The sequence below is a fragment of the Pteronotus mesoamericanus genome, unplaced genomic scaffold (genome assembly GCF_021234165.1).
Source record: "Pteronotus mesoamericanus isolate MK-2021 breed Mesoamerican mustached bat unplaced genomic scaffold, CSHL_Meso_final scaffold_125, whole genome shotgun sequence".
NCBI classification, from domain to species: domain Eukaryota; kingdom Metazoa; phylum Chordata; class Mammalia; order Chiroptera; family Mormoopidae; genus Pteronotus; species Pteronotus mesoamericanus.
Genome location: NW_026555304.1, coordinates 4,692,243 through 4,713,672, shown reverse-complemented (window position 1 = coordinate 4,713,672; position 21,430 = coordinate 4,692,243). Strand labels below are relative to the sequence as shown.

The 21,430-nt window shown below is 42.5% G+C and overlaps 1 protein-coding gene across 1 annotated transcript in view; it reads right to left on the bottom strand.

Moving 5' to 3' along the window:
• ROR2 (receptor tyrosine kinase like orphan receptor 2) overlaps positions 1–20,818 on the bottom strand; it is a 197,374-nt gene extending 176,556 nt beyond the window's left edge. The window contains exon 1 of the mRNA XM_054588032.1: positions 20,731–20,818. Coding sequence (XP_054444007.1) covers positions 20,731–20,818 — 88 coding nt within the window. The remainder of the gene's footprint in view (positions 1–20,730) is intronic.
• Positions 20,819–21,430: the final 612 nt, after the last annotated feature.

Sequence of the window (21,430 nt, the reverse complement as noted above, 5' to 3'; positions counted from 1 at the left end):
ATAATCACATGATATTAATAAGCAATTTAATCAGAAGCAAAAAGGAAAAGGGACACTTTAAAGGTACAATCCCAATGAGGATCCTTTGTGAATATACAGGGTATGGCAAAAGTATGTTTACAGTTGTTCATATTGAAATAATACAGTAAATAACAAATAATAGATAATACAACAATAAACTGTTTTGCTTACTCACAACTGTAAACCTACTTTTGCCTCATGCCATATATGTCCAAAATACAAAGTAGAAACTGAAGTAAAATTAGAGAAACAAACAGAAATAATGGCACGGATACGTGAATTCATGTCTGCCCTAGGCAGGTAAAGAAAACAAAAGTATAAGAAAGATACAAAAAAATGAAATTACATAACCAATAAGGTTGCTCTGAACTGGGATTATGTTCTTCTAAGTTCCAAATGGATATAACAATAACCAAATTTTAAGCCATTAAACAACATGAAATTCCCCAACACCAGTATACAGAGACCACACTTCTCTATAACCAAAATACAATAAAACTAGAAAATAATTCTTGATAAATATTAAAATATCTTGTAAAACAACTCTTGAATCACAGAAAAGATAAAAATTGAGATTATAGAGTATCTAGAAAATAACAATAAAAAACATTATGTAACACTGTCCTGGCTGGTGTGGCTCAGTGGACTGAGTGCTGGCCTGCAAACAAAAGGGTCTCCAGTTTGAGGCATGTGCCTGGGTTTCAGGCCTGGTCCCCAGCAGGGAGCGCAAGAGATGTAACCATACATTGATGTTTCCCTCTCTTCCTTCCTCCTCCTCTCTAAAAATAAATAAATAAAATCTTTAAAAGAAAATTGTGTAACATAATCTGAAAACTGCAGCTGAAACTAGACTTATAGGAAAATTTATACCTGTAAGAGCTTGGCTTACTTATAATAAAATTGTTCTAAGATTCAGCTAGAACAGTGATTTTCAACTGGCATACAGCAAGAAATTTTTAAAACATGCAATACCTGACTATTAAATCAGGGGCACTGACCTCTTTTCCCTTACACTGTCTAGTAAAAAAATGACAACAGCCAACACAATAGCCATCTAGTGTGAATGAATCAAAATTATACCTATTTTTTGTCAGATCAGCAAAAATGTGTTTTTTGGTGTGCTGCAGAAATTTTGTAATTAGTTTATGTGTGCCATGAGATGAAAAAGGTTGAAAATAGCTGATCTAGAAAACCAAGTGAGACCAGACAGGGAAATTCTAGGGTAAATGGGTAAAGGGACAGATTAATCCTACTAAATATTAAAATTCATAACGCTATGGTAATTAAAAGTTGAACAGACACTGATCCAGAAATAACACCAAATTAAAATGAACATTTTAATACCAATAAAATACTGCTTTCCCAATAATTGTAAAGGAATAAATTATTCAATGAAGGATTTCATTTCTCTGAGGTGAATAAATAAAGTTGGATCTAAATTTCATGTGAATGAAAGATTTAATCATAAATGGTTAAGTCATAAGACCCTCCCAAAAAGGGATATTTTTAAAAATAATCTTGGTATGGCAAAACTCAAAATACATAAAAGTAGTTTAGTTTGACTCCACAACCTTTCTGCGTGAAAACAATGTCATAAGCAAATTCAAAGGACAACTTGAGAAAAAAATATTTTCATATGATCTAGAATAAAGTTAAACAATTTTAGAAATCAGTGAAACAACTGAAAACAACTAATACAAAATAAGTAGAGAAAGCGAACAGTTATTTCCCAAAAAAAAAAGAAACATGAATGACTTATGAATACATTCATCATGGACAATTTAAATAATGTCAATGAACAGAATTAACATGATTTTTTTTTCCCCATACTTATGGAAATTAAAATGTTTGACAATTTCCAAGTGTTGGTCAAGACCTGGAAAATCCAGAAAAGATCAAACCCTTGGTGCAAGTATAGATTGCTGCCACCTTCTGGAAGAGCAGTTTTGTAGAATCTAAAAAAACTTAAAAATAAATACCTTGGACAAAAATTCACTTCTGAGAACTGACTCCACAGATACAAGCATAAAAAAATGAAATATGTATCTACAGATGTTCACTGCAGCACTGTTTTATGTCAGTAGCTAAAATCAGAAGTATCCACCCATAGGAGACCAGTGAAATAACTCATACTCATCCAAATGACAGATGTTAGTGAAGATCTAAAAAATGAGGTACCTGGCATGCACTACTAATATAGAAAGATTTATAAGAACTATTGTATGCAAAACAGTGAACCTGAGTTCAGTCCATATGACATAATCTCATTGTATTTAAAAACAAATCAAGGAAGCTGCAACATGGACGAGCTTTGAAAACATGCTCAGCGAAAGATGCCAGATACAAAGGCCACTTCGTGTATATTTACATGAAATTTCCAGAATAGGTAAATCCAGAGACAGAAAGATTAATGGTTGTCAGAGGCTGGGGACGGGAAATGGGGAGTGACTGCTAATGCAGAGGGTTTACTTTGGGGGCGACAGAATGTTCTGAATCTAGGCAGACATGATGACTGCACAACAATACAAATATATGAAATTCCACTGAATTGTGCACTTATAAAATGGTTAATTTTATGTCATGTAGTTTCTACCACAATTTTTACATATAAATAAATAAAGGAGATGCACAGACAAGCATGTGTGCCTAGAAAACATCTGGAATGAAGCACAGAGACTGCCAGCCAGTTTTATCTGGGTACCTCTGAGGGGAAGCATGGGTGGGACAGAGGTGGGACGTTAGGAGGTGCTTTTAATTTTATACCCTTCTCAGTTTTCATTTGTCAAAACATTGCATGTTACTGAGTTTTGGGTTTTGTTTCCTCTTGATTTTTACTTAAACAAGAAATAAATTCATTAGCCTGACAAAAAATTAAAACATTACAGAGAATGCTAAATGAAGTTTCTTTGATCATACCCAATGCCAGGAGGGACCTCTTGCAAGTATTTGCCTACATAAAAGCCAGAAAATAAGTATTATTGTTTTATGAGGGTTTTCACTTAGTGATTTTTAAATAAATGTGTGCAATTATAAATAGATAATTAAACCCAAGACAAAGCTCCCTCAACATCATGAGGACCCACCCTTCACCACTCCACACACACATCCCCCCAAAACTTACGGCAGGCCCCTATCTATGGCTGAGGGAAAAGCAATTATAAAGAGCATTTTTAAAAATGTAATCCTGGACAGATCAACTTATGGCCACACTTGGTTTTCTTTCTTTCTTTTTCTTTTGTTTTGTATCAGCCTGGCTTTTAAAGACCCCATAGAAACTTGTGGTTAGTCAGCTAGAAAAAAAAACTGGACTATCTTGGGGGTTTTTTTAATTTAAAAAAATGGGTTAACAGTTTAGTATAACAAAAGAAAAAGTAAGTGAACCTTATTTGAACTCTGAAAACACTTCACTAATTAGAGGTAACGGTGCCTGGGTCTGCCTTAGCAAACAATGGATTTTCCTTCTTCAAAAGTAAAATAATCATGACATACTGAATTTTGCAAATAAAAAGATAAAAAGAAAAAATAGTATACCATGCAAAAGCTGGCTGATTCTAACCTACGAAACAATTATGTGCTGGACCATTAGTGATACAATCAGAAGGCTGTATCTGTGGACCTTAGAAAGAAGACACCTACACTAAAAGGACTCCTGGTGGCTAACAGGGCTCAAATTTTTAAAACAGCCTCGCAGCCATTTCCATACAGGGGCCTCTCACACAAACTGCACTTCGGGGAGAAAACTGCACTAAGCTGCCTGCCCCCACATTGAACTGCCCACCTGCACCACATTCTTGCTTTCTGAGCCAGCCCTTACAAAGGAGTTCCTAAAATTTTATTTTAACCAATAGGACTGAGACGTTTCTGTCCCATTCAGAGTTGCACAGCTATAGTCCCCCTCCCATCAGCATCTTCACAGACCAATCACAGCAGCTCCATTCTAACCAATCAGGACAGTGCTTTTTGGACCAATCAAACTATGAGGATTTGGAGTACTCATTTGCGTAAGAATAGATCAATCAGGAACCAGTGGTGGGGACTTTAGTGTATATGTCAGTTCCCTTCTAGTTCAGAAAGCACACTTTCCCTTTCCACCAAAGACTGAGGACTCTGTTTTCCCTGCTGGAGCTGAAACACCAAAGATATCTCAACAGAGCAGAGTGGACCAGGCCAGACCAGGCCAGACCAAAGCAGGTGGAGAGGAGCAGAGCAGTCAGGTGAAAGACAAGCCTCACCTCAGGGCTGCCTCGCAGCCACGCTGCTTCACAATTGCATGGTTTGCACTGAATAAAGTTTCATTCTTCACTGCATCCCAAATGCAGCTCATTGTGATCTAAAGCATCCACAGAAGCCCTAGCAGCCACTAGGGTGCAGACTGACACCCATATATGCACCCATTCCTAACTGTCTCTCTGCATGACTCACCACATGCCCCACTCTACAGCACCCAAAGGTGCCTACACCAGTGGCCTCCTCTATAAGCAGCTGGCCATGGAACCCTGAGCCTCTGCCGACCGTTTCCACAAAAACTCCTGAGAGGCTGGCTAGGGGTGCCTCTTGGAAAACTCAGGGTCAGTGCCAAGTCAGTGCTTTTTTTCTGTCCATGGGAACTTTACACTGCTGAAGAACTATCCCTGTGCTTTGTAACAAGGTAGAAGTGAAGGAAGTGCCACTGATCTAAAGGACAGAAAAATGCACATCCAGAGCTCCTTCCCTTACCAGTCCTCCCAGGACCCTGTGAACCCAGGGCCCTATAAGCCAGCCCAGGCCCATGTGCCCCCTTCCTCTCCATTTGGCAATTCCAGGGCCTCCCCACTGGGCCAGCCTTCAAGGAGTCCAATGGCTTCCTACTTCAAAGGCCCCCAGATTGGATAAATCAACAGGATGACAGCTGTACAGCTCCTAAAGATGTCTGCTTTCCTTGGGTTTTGTTTTTGTTGTTAGCCAGACTTCCTGAGAGAAACAAAGGCCTGGGTGAGAGACTGGATGGGAGCCTGGCATCTTGGGGCTTTTAGGGGAGTCTGGGAATGTTCAACTCACTTGCTCTGATCTCTGGGATGCCCCCTTTCAAAGCCTCAAGTCCCCTCTTAAGAGCAAGTCAATTAGCTGAAGGAAGGTGGGGAGGACCAATGGGTGGGTGACCAATGACCCTTGGAGAGGAGGCCCGGACAGGGGACCAGTGGCACAGAAGTGCTCAAAGTCCACTCGGGGCTGGCCACAGAGCTGTCCAGAGAAGCAGCACTGGCCCAAAAGCTCTCCTGGAGGATGGACTTCCTGCTGTCAGACCCTGGGCACACAGAGAGCTCCTACTGGCCCTGGTGAGTCTGTGCTGGACTCCCCAACACTAGCAGCCCTAGGACCAGCCAGTTAGCTACAACACAAATTCCAGAGGTCTCAGGCAGTAGGGGTATTGGTTAGCAATGGAACCTTTTTATCAAATAAATTTCTTTGCAGATGCTCCAAAAATCAAACTAATAGAAAACAATACCTAATTATCATGTCTATAAGTGTAGATATGTAGGCATGAGTCAACTAGGGCTGCCTGAATGAAGCACCATAGCCAAGGAGGATTAAACAACAGATCGTTTCTGTTCTGGAGGATAGAAATCAAGAGATCAAGGTGTCCTCAGGGCTGGGTTCTCTGAGGCCTCCCTCGCTGGCTTGCAGACAACCTCCCTGTGGCTTCACATCAGCTTCCCTCTGTATCCAAATTGCTCCTTTATATAAGAACACCACTCATATTGGATTAGGGCCCACCCTAGTGACTTCATTTTAACTTGATAATGTCTGTAAAGGCCCCTCTCCAAATAGTCATGTTCTGAAGCACTGGGAGTTAGGACTTCAATATATCTTTTTGTGGGGAAACACAATTCAACATATAACAATATAATATTCTCAATTAGTCTTGCTGTCCTTTTACTACCAAAGCACCCTTAACTGTCCCAAGTAATTAAGTGATGTTACCTACAGCAGGAATAGAAAAAAGACTGCTTCCCATTCTAACTGCAGCACTGATTGTAATCAAGATTTAATCAAGGAGCAGAAGGAACTAAAGCCACTGTTAAAGCCACTTCAACAGCTCTCTTTTAAAAATACACAGAGAATCAAGATGGTGGAGGACTGAGTGGAAGTCGCACTGACCTCCTCCCAGGACCAACCTGGAATTACAACTAAATTGTGGAGAAATCACCTGGAACAAACAACTGAACAATAGTGAGAGAAGAGCCTTATAACCTCAGAGACAAAAGAATTGGCTTTAGCGCAATCTAACTGCTACTTACCCTGGTCTCTGGTAAAGGCAGGGGCAGAGTGGACTAGACACGTCTGAGAGACTGGTGAAGGAGGCTTCGGGAAGAGAACTGAGAGTAGCCGGCGGGATCTCAGTGATGACTCATCCCCCATGCGGCAGCAGCCATCGTGCTCAGGCAGAGACCACTTCCCTTGTGTGGCAGCAGCGTCAAGAAGATCCAATAGCCCTGCCCCCAGGTGGGATTCCACCCCACCCTGTGCTGTCTAAGCCACCTGCTGAGTGCAGAGCAGCAGCCACAGATAGTAGATCCCTGGCTAAAGGGGGCGCAAAGATGTCTGGCGACACTTGAGGAAAGGCTGGGGACAGAGGCTTTGGGGAGAGAACGGAGAGAGTAGCCATTGGGATCCCAGCGCTGACTCCTCCCCCAAACAACAACCGTATGAGAGGACCCAATAACCCCACCCCCAGGAGGGACTCTGCCCCGCCCTGAGCTGTCTAAGGCAGCCTGCTGAGTGCAGAGTGACTAGATTAACAGCTGAAGGAGACAGCCACAGACAGTACATTCCTGGAAGTCTTGAACAGACTGCCCAAGGTCAGACAGGGACAACATCTGACATCATAAGAGGCAGATCCAGAAAGTAAAAACAGCGGTCTCCTACCATAGAAGTTCACACCACAAAGTCAGGAAATCAAGACAGATAAACTTAAGAATCAGAAGCAAAAAAGAAGAGTCTCACAAATAATGGGAAGACAAAAAAATATGCCCCACCAGAAGGGAAAGGAGGAATCCCCAGAAAGAGAACTAAATGAAATAGAGGCAAGGAAATTATCAGATACTGAGTTCCAAACAATGGTTCTAAGGAAGCTCAGTGAGCTCATAGAGAATTACCAAAAACTAGAGGGAAACTACAAGGAACTTACTGCAAACTATATCAGCATGAAAAAGGACAAAGAAACTATCAATAAGAGACAAGAGGAAATGAAGAATACAATTTCTGAATTGAAGAACACAGTAAAAGGAATCAAAAGCAGGCTAGATGAAGCTGAGGACCAAATCAGCAAGCTGGAGGACAAGCTAGAGAAAAAGCTCCCAGAAAGAGCAAAAAAATGAAAATGGACTCAAAAAGAATGAAGAGGCATTAACAGAAATGAAGGACAACCTGAAACATATTAATATCCGTATAACAGGGATACCAGAAGGAGAGGAGGATGAGGAAGGGATAGAGAGCCTGTTTGAAAAAGTAACGATAGAAAAGTTCCCTAATTGGAGGAGAGAAAAAGTCACACAAGTCCAGGAAGCACAGAGGGTTCCACTGAAGAGGAACCCAAGGGGGTCCAGTACAAGACACATCATCATTAAAATGGAAAATATCAAAGACAAACAGAGAATCCTCAAGGAAGCAAGGGAGAAACAGGTAGTAACATATAAGGGAGCCCCGATACAGCTAGCAGCTGACTTCTCAACAGAAACACTGCAAGCCAGAAGGGAGTGGCAAGAAATAGTCCAAGTAATGAAAAGCAAAGGCCTGCAACCAAGACTGCTCTTACCCAGCAAGGCTCTCAATTAAAATGGAAGGTGAAATAAGGAGATTTCCAGACAAAAGACAGCTAAAAGAATACACCTCCGCCAAACCAGCACTACAAAATAGGTTTAATGAGACTACTTTAAGATGAAGAAAAACAGTCTACGAATACCCAGTTCCTTTCACATTCACCAATACTTGATATTGCCAATATTTTTTAGTACGTATTAGTGATTGTGACAATGATGTGTTATTTTAATTGATCCTTTATTATTTGTTGATACTAAACCTGTTTTTGTATATTTCTTGCCTATTTCTATTATTTTTAAAAAGCTTTAAATGACTTTTTTTGTATTCTTTATCCATTTTCTGATTAAATGTTTGTAGAATTTTTTCCCTAAAAAAAAAATTAAGCCTTTTTCAGATGTGTTGCAAATACCTTCCTATTTTATTACTTGTCCTTCAACTTTTTTTATATGTATATTACTATACAGTCTTAAATGTTTAATATAGTCATATTTTCAATATTTTACTTTATAGCTTCTGGGTTTGAATATGTTACTTCAGGGTAAGAAAAATATTAGTTTGTATTTTCTCCTAAAACTCCTTAGATTCTACATATTGATTTTTTAACTCACCTGAATATTTCCTGTATAATGTGTGAAACAGGGCTCTATATTTGTTTTACTTCAAGTAATAGTGGTCCGTGCACCTGATTTGTTGAATAAGCCTTATTTTATCCATTGATTTGAAATATCTACTTAATCATATATTACATTGTTAGACAGATAGATACATTTGTCTCTACAATGCTCATTATGTTTCATTGATCTACTTGACTATTTCTGTGCTGGTGTAATGTTGGTTTAATTGCTGAGACTTTATAATGATTTTAAATTTTTTAATATTTTATAATTAACTTTGACATTTAAAAAAATAAAATCAATCTGCATAAAGAGAGAAAGAGAGAGAGAGAGAGAGATGGAACTCCTACTTTTTGTGACAACATGGATGGAAGTGAAGAATATTAAGCTAATTGAAATAAGCCAGTAGATGAAAGACAAATACCATATGATCTCACCTATAAGTGGACTCTATTCAACAAAATAAACAAACGATCAAAATAAACCATAGGCACGTAAACATGGAGCAGACTGAAAGTGACCAGAGGGGATGGGGAAAGAGGACAATGGTGGAAAGAAGGGGAAGGGACTAGACAAAGAACCAGTATGAATGACCCATGGACACGGAAAACAGTGTGGGAATTGACTGTGGGAGTGGGGGGTGGGGGTGGGATGGGTGGAGGGGGGGTAAAGGGGGAAAAAATTGAGACAAACTGTAGTAGAATAAACATGATTTATAAATTAAAAAATAAAAATATACAAAGCAGATCCTGCTTGATGCATAGGCTGGTGCCCTTGTTCATGCCCTTGCTTAATACCTCTGAAAAAGTATACTACATATATTTTTAAAGTTACTTTTATATTTAATATGTATTACAAAATAGCAAGTGGAATCAGTAGGGCAAGTAATCACCCTTTTGTACTATTGAAAAGAATGTAATGCGGACTACAAACATATTTTGGGGAATAGTCATAAAAACAACAACAAAAATAATACCTGCTGACTTGGATAAAACCTTATCATCCTACAGAACTTGAGAGGTAGTAAACATAAGTCAAGAGAAAATTAGGTTAGGTCAAGATATTCTTAAGAAAAAAAATATAATATTCTCTTTATAAAAACCAAGTAAGAACAATGAACATCCATCTTAAAAGCCATAAAAATTTGAACCTGTAAATTATTTTTTTTAATTCTTTTGCATTTTTATTGGGATTATAATTGACATATATCACTGGTAAGTTTAAGCTGTACTGCATAATGGTTTGAATTACATGTATTGTGAAATTATTACCACAATAAGTTTAGCTATCACCCATCATCCCATATAGATACAATAAAAAGAAAAATCAAAAAAAAAAATTTCCTTGTGATGAGAACTCTTAAAATTTACTCTCTTAACAACTTTCCTATATCTCATACAGCAGCATTAGCTACAGACGTCATTTTGTATATTATATCCTGAGTACTTACAACTGGGGAGTTTGTACCTTTGGAACACCCTCCACCTTACATTTTACTTTTTTTTTTAGTTATAGTTGGCATACAATATTATATTAATTTTAGGTATATAATATAGTGAGTCAGCGTTTATGTACCTTATGAAGTGATCACCACAATAAGTCTAGTATCCAGCTGACACCATAGTTATTACATTATTATTACACGTCTCCTTACCCACTGACTTTACCCAAAACTCAGTCAGAAAAACAATGGATTTATTGTCACAATCTGCACTTTCTTAAATCCTAATAAGCCCAACTTCTTTTCCTAAACTTTTGCCCTTTTATACTTGTTCTGCAAACTACCTGCTGTACCCTGTGCTCCTCTTTTAATTGGGGCACTTATTTTTGTTATTTATCTTATAAATTCTTCACAAAGCTCCTTCATCTACCCTATATGTTCCAAACTCTCCATACTGGGAAGCATAAAACTGAGTCTTTTGTTGTTGAAAAGGAGGAGGGAGGCAGTAAACACCTGAAAGCTAAAATGTCTTCCTCCCTCCCTTTCTAGACTCAGTATCTTTGGTTTTAATAAGCCCAGGGCACTGAGAATGATGGAGAATGACTCACTCCACACAGGCCACTGCAAGGCAACTCTCCTGGGAGTGGTAGAGGCAATAGGGCATATCCCGAAAGAGCGGTCCAGAATGAAGGGACTGGGACTGGGCTGGATTAGATAAAGCTTGATGGGCCCTCCCTGTGCACCGCGCCCCCCCCCCCGCCCCCGCCCCACCTCTACATGGGCCTATGCACCAGGCTCCAGCCCCGCCAGCAGCCTTGGGAAGGCAGAGAAGCAGCACAGGCACCTGCTGGAATGCAAAGCTGCAGGCCCAACAGGATCCCTGGGGTCTGACTGAAGGTTGCTCCAATGGTAAAAACCAATCTTTGTGGGTACACCTTGCCTGGCTCCCACTGCTGCAAACAGACCAAGTATAAAGGCCATTTTCCAGTATAAAGGCCATTTTCCAGAATAAAGGCCATTTTCCAGAGAGCTGGTAAAGCCAGCCGTGCCTGGGTATTGAATAACACTTGCCTATAATGCCCCTGATAACAGCACTGCAATTGGGTGGAATAGTCCTTACCATTCATGCTTAAGTGTTTCCATTTAAAACTAAGGCTTGTCTAGGGCTCATTAAGTGAGCCAGAGGGCATGAAACAAAATTAACAGGACATGATAACTATTGAAGTTGGATGAAAAATATGTAGAGGTTCACAGTACTAGTCTAATTTTACATATGTTTGAAGTCTTCTATAATTAAAGCTAAGGAAAAACATGTCAGATGTTCTGGCAATCCAGACACTAGACTAAGACTTGGCAATTTTCAGTCCTGTCAATAAAATTGTCTGGCCTAGAAGGCAGGTGGATCTCACCCTCCCCATCCCTGTGTGAGGTCTGATATCATTTCCAATAAATTATAACCATTTGAGTCTTCTAAGAGAATTTGCTCAACTCTATTATTGATTCCACTGGCTATAGGCACACATTTGCATCACTGAACAATTTTAAGTTCTGTATTTCGAAATTTCAAATTCACATAAAAATAGCAAGATAAATGCATAAAATGTCTCCACACTCTTCACCTAAATTCATTAATTTTTCACATTTCACCCCATGTGCTTTATCATTCTCTCTCTGTACCCACACAGGGTTTCATTCTGAACTATCTAAGAGGAGACTGCAGACATCATGTCCTTTATCCTTTAACACCCAGTATGTACATCCTGAGAGCAAGAGCCTGCTCCAACAGAACCTCTGTACAATTAACAAATTCAGGAGTGTTAACTTTGACAACATTTTTGTATAACAAACGTCCACATGCAGTTTCATCAGAGGTTACAATGGCCATTGGCGTGTCCTCCTCACTCTAGTGTAGGTCCACCTGGAATCTCACTCTGCCCATGGCTGGCTCGTCCTGTGGCCCATTCCTTAGCCAAGTCTGTCCTTCACTACAGCCAGTTGTTTCATGAAATGCCCCTTTACCTGGGCCTGCTGGTTTGTGTCTCCATCAGATTCTGGCTCTGCTGCCCCCGCTGGAATGGTATCTAAGAGACGTCCTTCTTAGAAGGACTGCATCCCCCGTCCACACAATAGTGTGAGCCTTGGCCACCCAGTTAAGGTGACGTCTGGCTTCTCCATCTACAGTCATTAACTGTGGGGAAATACCAAAAGCCATGAACATTCCTACGCCCTGTCCAGCAGGGACCTCTTCAATTAAAGTCAGCATTCACAGATGATTCCTGCCCAAACCCACTTGTACAATTATTGTCACAAATGTGAGTGTTCCAAGTCGCTTCACATTAATTAGTTGGCATTCTGTTGATAGAAAAAGGCTTCTCACCCTGACCATTGTGGTTCGGTTGGGTATGATCCGGCAAAGTGAAAGGTTGCCAGTTCTATTCTGTCAGGGCACATGCGTGGGTTGCAGGGTCGGTTCCCAGTCAGGGTGCATATGAGAGGCAACAGATAAATACTTCTCTCTCACATCGATATTTCTCTCTCTCTTTTTGCCCCTCCCTTCCCCACTTTCTAAAAAATAAACAAACAAATAAATAAGAAAGTGGCTTCTCTACACCTCCCCCTGCTTCCATTTATTTATGTAATACTGTGAATTAAACAATGTGCCCCCAAAATTCATACCCACCCAGAATGTCAAATGTGACCTTATTTGGAAATAGTCTTTGCAGCAGTAACGAGTTAAGGATCCGGAGATGAAACCATCCTGGCTTTGAAATGGGCCTAACTACAATGACTGCTGCTTTTACAAGAGCTGGAGGGAACACAGACTCACACAGAGGAGAGAGCCATGTGAAGCAGGAGTGGAGACTGGTGTGACGCTGCCACAAGCGCAGGATTGCCAGGAGGCACCAGGAACTGAAGAGACAAAGCAGATTCTCCCTCATGGCCTTTGGGGAGAGCATGCACTACTGACACCTTGATTTTGGACTTTGAGCCTCCAGAACTGCTGGAAAATCGTTTTCTCTCATTTTGTCACCCACTTTGTAGTACTTTGTTAGGCCAACCCTGGGAAATTAACTAATACATGTAATTAATTACTTATTTACTTATCATAATTTGTTTTGTTCCATATATAATCTATGCTTGCCCTTATTAACTTGATGCTTAAATTTTCCCAGATTTGACCACTGGAACTCCTCCAACTTGACACTTGTATTTTTGATATGTTCCTTTTTTGGTTTTGATCACTTACTTCCTATCACAAGAGCATGCTCCTGACTCATCTTGTATTTTTTTCATGTCCTGAACCTGTACCAGTCATTTCTTCAATGCATGATAGTTCTTTTAATGTGCGGCAGTATTTAGTAATCAAGATCTGGGCACTAAGAGCTCATGGCTAACAAGGGGGCTAGGAAATAACTGTTATGTGTAGGAAAAAATATATTTAAAAAATTATGAATTATAATCTTAACATACTATTATATATCTTAACACATACCTACTATATGAATATATGTATATATATATATATATATATATATGAATATGGGTATATGAAATCATGAATCTGACCAATTCCAATCCAGCCCCTCTGGGTTGCTCCCTGCCTTCCTTCTTTCCAAATTTGTATCTCCCTTCTTCCACAGTGGGAATCCTGGCTCTAACGTTATCAACACATCTCTCACTTGACCTATCCCACAATTCACAAAATGGTTTCGGAATTCTTCCACCCTTACCACTGGGAAAAACAAACCCACTAAGAGGACGAGATCTGTTATCAGGTTGGTTGTTTTTAATCCAGACTGAGGATATATAGTCAATGGACTCAGTCCACATTCACTTGAACTAGGTTTCTTTTGTCCACTGACAGCACAGTTACATTATTCATTTGCAATATACTTGGGATTATTTATTTGTTTGCATTCAGTTTTAACTTCCCACCATCGTTAATGAATTAATATTATTTCTGAACATGCAGACATTTGCATGTTCCAAAAGTCAAAACTATACAAAAAAATATATGACTAAACTAAGAATAGAAAGAAACTACCTTAACATAAAAAACAGCCATATATGACAAGCCCACAAATAACATGATACTCAATGGCGAAAGCTGAAAGCTTTTCCTCTAAGATAGGAACAAGACAAGGACGTCCACTTTCACCACTTCTACTAAACACTGGAAGTTCTAGACAAAGCAATTAAGCAAAAAAAAGAAGAAGAAGAAGAAGAAGGAGAACGAGAAGGAGCGGGGGGAGGAGGGGGAGGAGGAGAGGGAGGAGAAGAAGGAGAAGAAGAAGGAGAAGACGAAGGAGAAGAAGAAGGGAGAAGAAGAAGGGAGAAGGAGAAGGGAGAAGGAGAAGGGAGAAGAAGAAGGGGGAAGAAGAAGGGAGAAGAAGAAGGGAGAAGAAGAAAGAAGAAGAAAGAAGAAGAAAGAAGAAGAAGAAGAAGAAGAAGAAGAAGAAAAGAACGAAAGAAATGAGGCATCCAAAATCAGAAAGAAGTAAAATTATTTCTCTTAACTGATGGCATGATGTTACATATTGATTCACAAAAATTCTATTTCAGCTAATAAACAAATTCAGCAAAATTGCATTATACAAAACCAACTGCCAAAGATCAGTTGCATTTCTATACAGTAACAAAAGAACAATCCAAAAAGGAAATTCAGAAAACATTTTCACTCACAACAGCATCAAAGAGAAAAACATACTTAGGAAAAAATCTAATCAAGTGGGTGAGAGACTTGTACACTGGAAACTACAAAACACTGAGAGAAATTAAAGATCTAAGTAACAGACAGACACCCGTGTTTGTGGACTGGGAGACTTGTTAAGATGTCTATACTACTCAAAGCCATCTACAGATTCAGTGCAATCCTTATCAAAATCCCAATGACATTTTTTGCAGATATAGAAAATCCTTCTAAACTTCATATGGAATTTCAGGGGCTCCCAAATAGCCAAAACAACCTACATATGTAGCAAATGAGAAGGGCAGCAAAAACATTCAATGGAGAAAGGACAGTCTTTTCAACAAAGGGTGCTTGGAAAACTGGATATCCAATGCAAAAGAATGAAATTGGACCACTACCTTACACAATATACAAAAATTAACTCAAAATGGGTTAAGAACCTAAACAGAAGAGCTAAAACAACAAACTTTTAGGAGAAAAAATGAGGGAAAAACTTCATGACTTTAGACTTAGTAATTTTTTTTTTTTGCATATGACACCAAAAGCACAGGTAAAACAAGAAAAAAATAGATAAATTTGATTCATTAAAATTAAACAATTTTGTGCATTAAAGGACTTTATCGACAAAGTAAAAAGGCAACCCACAGAATGGGAGAAAACATTGAAATATATGTAAATCATATACCATATAAGGAGTTAATATCCAGAATATATAGAAATCCTATAATTCAACCAATAGAAATCTGATTTTTAAAATGGGCAAAGGATTTGGAGACATTTCTCCAAATATATATACAAACAGCCATGAAATACATACAGATAATTTGAAAAGATGCTCAGTACCACTAGTTGTTAGAGAAAGGCAAATCAAAAGCAAATGAGATACAACTTCATACTCATTATGTCTAGTATCAATAAAACAGAAAATAACTACTGCTGGCAGTATGATGGTTGCTCAAAAAAGTAGATATAGAGCTACCATATAATCCAGCAATTCCTCCTCTGTGTAAATACCCAAAACAACTGAAAGCAGGACTAAGACACTTTCATAATAGCATTCTTCACAACACCCAAATGGTGGAAGCAACCAAAATGTCTACCAATAGATAGAAAAACAAAATGCTATAAATATGGGGGACGGGGGTGTGTACACAATGCAGTTTTATTCAGCCTTAAAAAAATGTACTGGCACATGCTTCATACAAATGAATGTTAAAAACACTGTGCTGAGTTAGACACAAAAAAACAAATATACTTTGATTCCACTTCTATGAGGTCCCCAGAGCAAGCAGACTCATACAGATAGAAAGTAGAAGGAACGGTGCTGGGAAGGGGGAGAAGGATTGGTAATTAGTGTTCAATGCGGACAGAGTTTCAGTTGGGGAAAAGAAAAAAAGTTCTGAAGATGGGTGGTAGTTACGGAATCAGAACAATGTGAATATACTTAAGGCCACTGAAATATACATTTAACAGTGGTTAAAAGGGTCTCTTTTTTTTTTACATATACATAATAATGTATTTTATGCAAGTGGGTTAATAAAGGTCTGAGTAGCCAATTACCCTTTTAGTTTCTACAAACGCGTTTTCTTTTTGTAAAAGTAAGCACATTCACAACTTGCCAGTTGACCACTCCTGTCCTCCATCCTATTTTCTCCCTTCCCTCTAACACTCTGCAAGAGCTCCCCACAGTGACATCAGCCAACTACCACTTGCAACTAATGAAATACAACTAGTGCGTTCAGTTCAATTAACTTTAACCTAAACAGCTATTGTGCTTAGAGGCTGCTATAGCCCACCACACAAGTTTCCGGTGAGGACACACAAGTTTCCGGTGAGGATTTCTATCCAACCTCTCACACTCACATCCCCCTCCCTCCTCTCACACTCCTGTTTAGATAGAGGCTGGTTAACGGGCCATCCAGGAGGTCGGGGTGTGGAATCCATTATGCAGGAACATTTGAGAGTTGGGGAAACCCTCCCCCACTCCAGGGGAGGGGAGGAGGGATACTTGAAGCAGCAGCTACACTCCCCCCAAGTAACAACACAAAAGTGACAGAGTGCTTACTGAAGCTTATTCCAAGGACAATTAAAGACACACACACACCACCTCCCACTGGAACTTAAGACTTTGGAGAGGACAAATCACTTATTCTAATTAAGCTAAATTTTTCTGTAATTATTTCCTTCCCTTTGGCCTTGAATTTTTTGGTTCCTTCAGAGATAGAACTTATAAAAAATAAAAGGCCAGAAATCCCAACCATGGTGCTAACCAAACCAACACAATTCCATCTTTGCAAAGCTTTCTGAAAATTTCCAGCATTATTCAACAATTCCTTGACCACTCTGTTAATATGATTTTAAGCAGATCACACTCCAGGCGTATTTTACGACAGCTGCACATTCAGGCACAATCATCCCACCCTTATTTCCAGTTTGGCAAACTCCTCGACCAAACCAAATAAATACATACTAGAAAGGGGAGGGTGGTGCAAACCCAGCCAGCACAGCCATCATTAATGAGCCAAACTCCTTGTTTGGCTTAGATTTTTACTTCAAAACTCAAGGAGCCCCTACTGCTAGTGAACTAACATTTCTGTTACAGTGCTGCAGTCAAACAACACAAAACCAAAGAATTCAAAGGGTCACTGAGAAGCAATGTTTTCAGAACAAGTCCTTTTAGCCCAATAGTCCTTTCATGAAATTGCTAATGGCCACACAAAATGCAGGCTTAACTGGCACTGAATGCTTCCTCTGGAAAGTAATTCCCCCATTATTTTACTTTGAAACCTTTCAGGCATTATATTCACGGAATCCACTTGGTGGTCATTGCTGCCTACAAGGTCCCTAAAGAAGGAAATATCTTAATGACAACTTTCTTTACCAGGGACAGAGTCACAACCTGTAAGGACACCCCCTTCCTCGTGGGACAGAGCAGAGTAAACCCAAAGCTTGGCAGCCAGCCCTTCTCCACGTGGCAACCACAGGAATGGGGGTGGGGCACAGGTCCCCCTCCAAGTTCCCAGGAAATGGGCCAGATAAACACCAAAGACCTCTGGCATTAGAAGATGGTTATAAACCTCAGGGTTGGGGGAGCAGGTAACACTTAGTAGCCCACTTTCTTTTTCCTGACTACAACTTGGAATTAGTATAATTAGAGCACACAAATTTCCTGTACTTAATCAGACTGGTGGGGGGCTGGGGGCTGCAGATTAGGGAGGCTCAGCCTTTCACACCCAGTTCCACTTCAATGATAATGATAATTTTCCACATCCTGGTCTCCCTGGAATACATTTTAAAAAGAAGTGCCACCTCTCCAGCTGAAATGTAGCTTTAGAAATCCCCTTTAGTAGATTCATCTTCCCTACCTGTCAGACAGGCTGTTCCCCGACTCCTGCATTTTCATCCCTCTGACCTCAGGGAAAAGATTCCTAAGAAAAGGGCAGGATAAAAATTTAACTCCACCAGGCTTAAACATCCCCGAGGGTAAACCAAGGCAAGTCATGCCCTAACAAACAATGATATATACGTACCAATTACAACTGTACTTCAACCACACAATAGCAAGAAGGTTTACCAATAAAAATAGAAGTTATTTCACATTGCCTCATGAATCTGCCTATCACTGTCACCAAAACTACCCCTGGTAAATGCACACATTTGAACTCACGTTGCATGAGTTGCATGAATGGGATGAGTTGGGTTTTTTTGCATGCAAAATGTGAAGCAGAATTCTTGACAGTGTTCTAACCATGACACATTGTGCTACTGGAAGTTCAGCTCACTGGCTAGAGCCCCTGAGCAGTCACCCACTGCTTTGTTGTATGGCAGCTTACACTGGATATCATACAGGTCAGTAGTGTTCAAAGTCTCAGGATGGCATTCTTTATTAAGTAGACGCGAGGGTTAAACTTGTTCTCACTACTAAATACTGAAACATTTCCAATGTGCACTGCTTCTTTGCTTGGTACACAGCCGTAATAAGAAAAACATGTTGCCTTACTACATACATTAAAACTTTTCTTTTTCCACAAAGTCTTCTTATTCAAGATGTTTTCGTTTACTTCCAAATGGATCACTATCATTGTTTATTACGACCATCACTTCAGGGATCCGGGCCAGAAGTAAACACTACACTGTCAAAATCAGGGCGGGGGTGGGGGCGGGGAGAGGAGGGGGGTGGCGAGGCAGGAGGTTAGACCCCAAACCTCCAATCCCAGCCTATCCTACCTAAGAGGGGCACGTGGTCCCAAATCAGGGGTTTGTGTCCTTAGGGAACAGAGCCTTCTATAAAAAGGGAGGATAAGAACTTATAAGTCCTTTTGAAATATACGTTTCTTGTATAAAACACACTCAAATTACAGGGATTCCTCATCACAGCAGAAAAGATGCCAAACACCCAAATCTCCTGTAATCGTAAAACTGATTCATATTTTGAATATGATCATAGTCTTTGAATTTTTAAGCTAATTCCAGAAGAGGGAGAATTATAAACAACTTTCCTACTCCCTCCCCTAGAGAGACGACGATTATTTTACTGGGGGAAAAATTACGTACATACAGGGTTCAAAAATTAACGAAAGTGACACAGGATTGCTTTGTTCCTCAGAGATTTCTTAAAATTCGACTGGAAACGACGACGGTAATGTTTAAGCTACTCCGCCCGAAATGCGAGCCACTTTCCCGTTCTCCTTACAACCTCGGTGTGATCAACAGACCCATCACCCTTTACCACATCGCCCACCTCCAACTCCCCGCCCCACACCCTTCTCCTGAAAATGGAACTAAAACCGCGCCCCCATCCCCCACCCCGCTCCCGTCCCATTTCTGCCCCTAACCCTGGAGTGGCCAACACGCCCACGCTACGCAACCTCACGTGGAGTTCCAGAATCTGACCCCCTACCCACACCCACCCGGCTAACAGCGCTGCAAATGAGCCCCCGGCTCTAAAGGGAGAAGGGTTCTTGCAGATGGAGGGGTGCAGAAATACTCAGGGATGTTGTAACAATCCCCCTGGCTGACTTCAAATATACCAACTTACCATTCAGCCGCGCGCCCCAAGCGGTAGACGCTTTAAGGGAAAGCAACGTTACTGCAAACCCCCTTCCCAAGTTAAGGAACCACAAGTGTCCGGCGTAATCAGCATCTGCTTAAACCCAAAGGACCCCCAGAAAAGGTTGCCCAGCATTCCTGAGTCGTTGGACTGGTCTCTGGAGCGCGCAGCTGGCAGCAGGACACAGAGCCGAGCGCCTTCCCGCGCGGGTCCCCTAAATTCTTACCTGCATGCAAGAATGCAGGGATGGGGGTACAATGCGAGGAGTTGGAGAGACTGAAACCCACTTATGTGTAAGGGGACGGCTCACATTTTAGGACTTGAGTTGAACCTCATCCTGCAAACCTCCGGCCTCGAGGCATCGCGCCCTCCCCCACCCGGCAGGGTGCCCGGAATCCGGCCGCGCGGCGTACAGTCTGGGGAGCTCCCCGGGTCTGGACGGCGCGGGATACCGCCGCCTCCTTCGGCACCCCAAGCGTGTATCTCCTGGCCCCCCGTGAACCTCGAGGCAGGTCCTACGTGCAGCGGAGTCCAAGCAGCCAAGCCCGCGCACGGTCTCCCACGGACGGGGTTACCCCTCGGGGAGAGTGTCACCAGGGAGCTGGGCCCGTCCCTCCAAGCCGCGGGCCTCGTCCCTCGTCCCAAAGGTGGCCAGGCCCCCAAGAGTCCAAAGACCACCCAGGGACTGCCGACCCGAGCCCAAGATACGCCGCTTCGGCCACCTCCTGCCAGTGGGGGAGGGGGAGGGCCAACAAAAGGGAAGCCGAAGCCCGGCTCAACCAAGCGATGGGGTCCGGAACCCGCTTCCAGGGGTCCCGAGGGACTCCGGTATAGACGGGGGCGTCGGGGATAACCTTAAGGAAGAGGACCGAGTCAAGGTCCTTAGAAGCACGGGCCACATCTGGGGACCCGGGGCCTGGCCGCGTTCACACTCAGGACCCTCCGAAAACCCCGCCGAGGGGCTCCCCGCGGCGCCGCCCGCCCGGCCTCTGGAAACACTTAGCTGGCCTTGGAGCGCGCCTTATTGGAAGCAGCCCCGCTGGCGGGCCGCGGGCCGGGAGCGAAGAAAGAGACGGACTAGAGTCAGGAGACCCCTCTAGCGCACGGGTCGTACCTGAGGTCCGGGTCGCGAAGAGCAGGAGTGCGGCGGCCGCCCAGACGACCGGGGCGCACAGCAGCGGCAGCGCCGGGCCCCGGGCCATGCCGCCAGCCGTGGAGGCCGGGCGCGGGGGCCGGCGCGGCGCCGGGGGCCAGGCGCCACCACCCCAGTCGGCCGCGCGTCCGCCGCCCTTTCTCCCGGGCGCCTCGCAAGCTGGTCCCTTTCGAGGAACTTATGGTCCGCCTCTTCTCCCGGCTGGATGCGCCGCTCGGCTCTGGCCGCAGCGCGGTCTCCGGCTCTGGCAGACTGTGAAACTCCGAGACGCGGGCTTGGGCGTCCGGCCGCCGGGACGAGCGCGAGGGGCGGATCACGGGCGCGCAGGAGGCAGGGTCCCCGGCTTGCCCGCCCCGGTCGGCAGAGCGAGGCCTTTGCTGGCGCCCCCTGCCGGAGGGACGCGCCTGCGGCGGGCGTGGTGCGCGGGAAGTTGGGGCCCGAGACCGGGGGCAGCCGCTCGCTCCCGGGACCTGCCTCCCGCTCCCACCCTCTGGCCTGCGCCTCAGGATGCTTGGCTGCAAAGGTGGCACTTTGCAGGATACTTGGCCTCAAAGGTGGCTTCCGCGTGTGGGAGCCCGGGGACCTGGTCACTGAGCCCCGCCAGCCTCCACCGGAGCAAATCAGCCATCTAGTCCCAGAAACCAGCGGCGCGTGAGCAAGA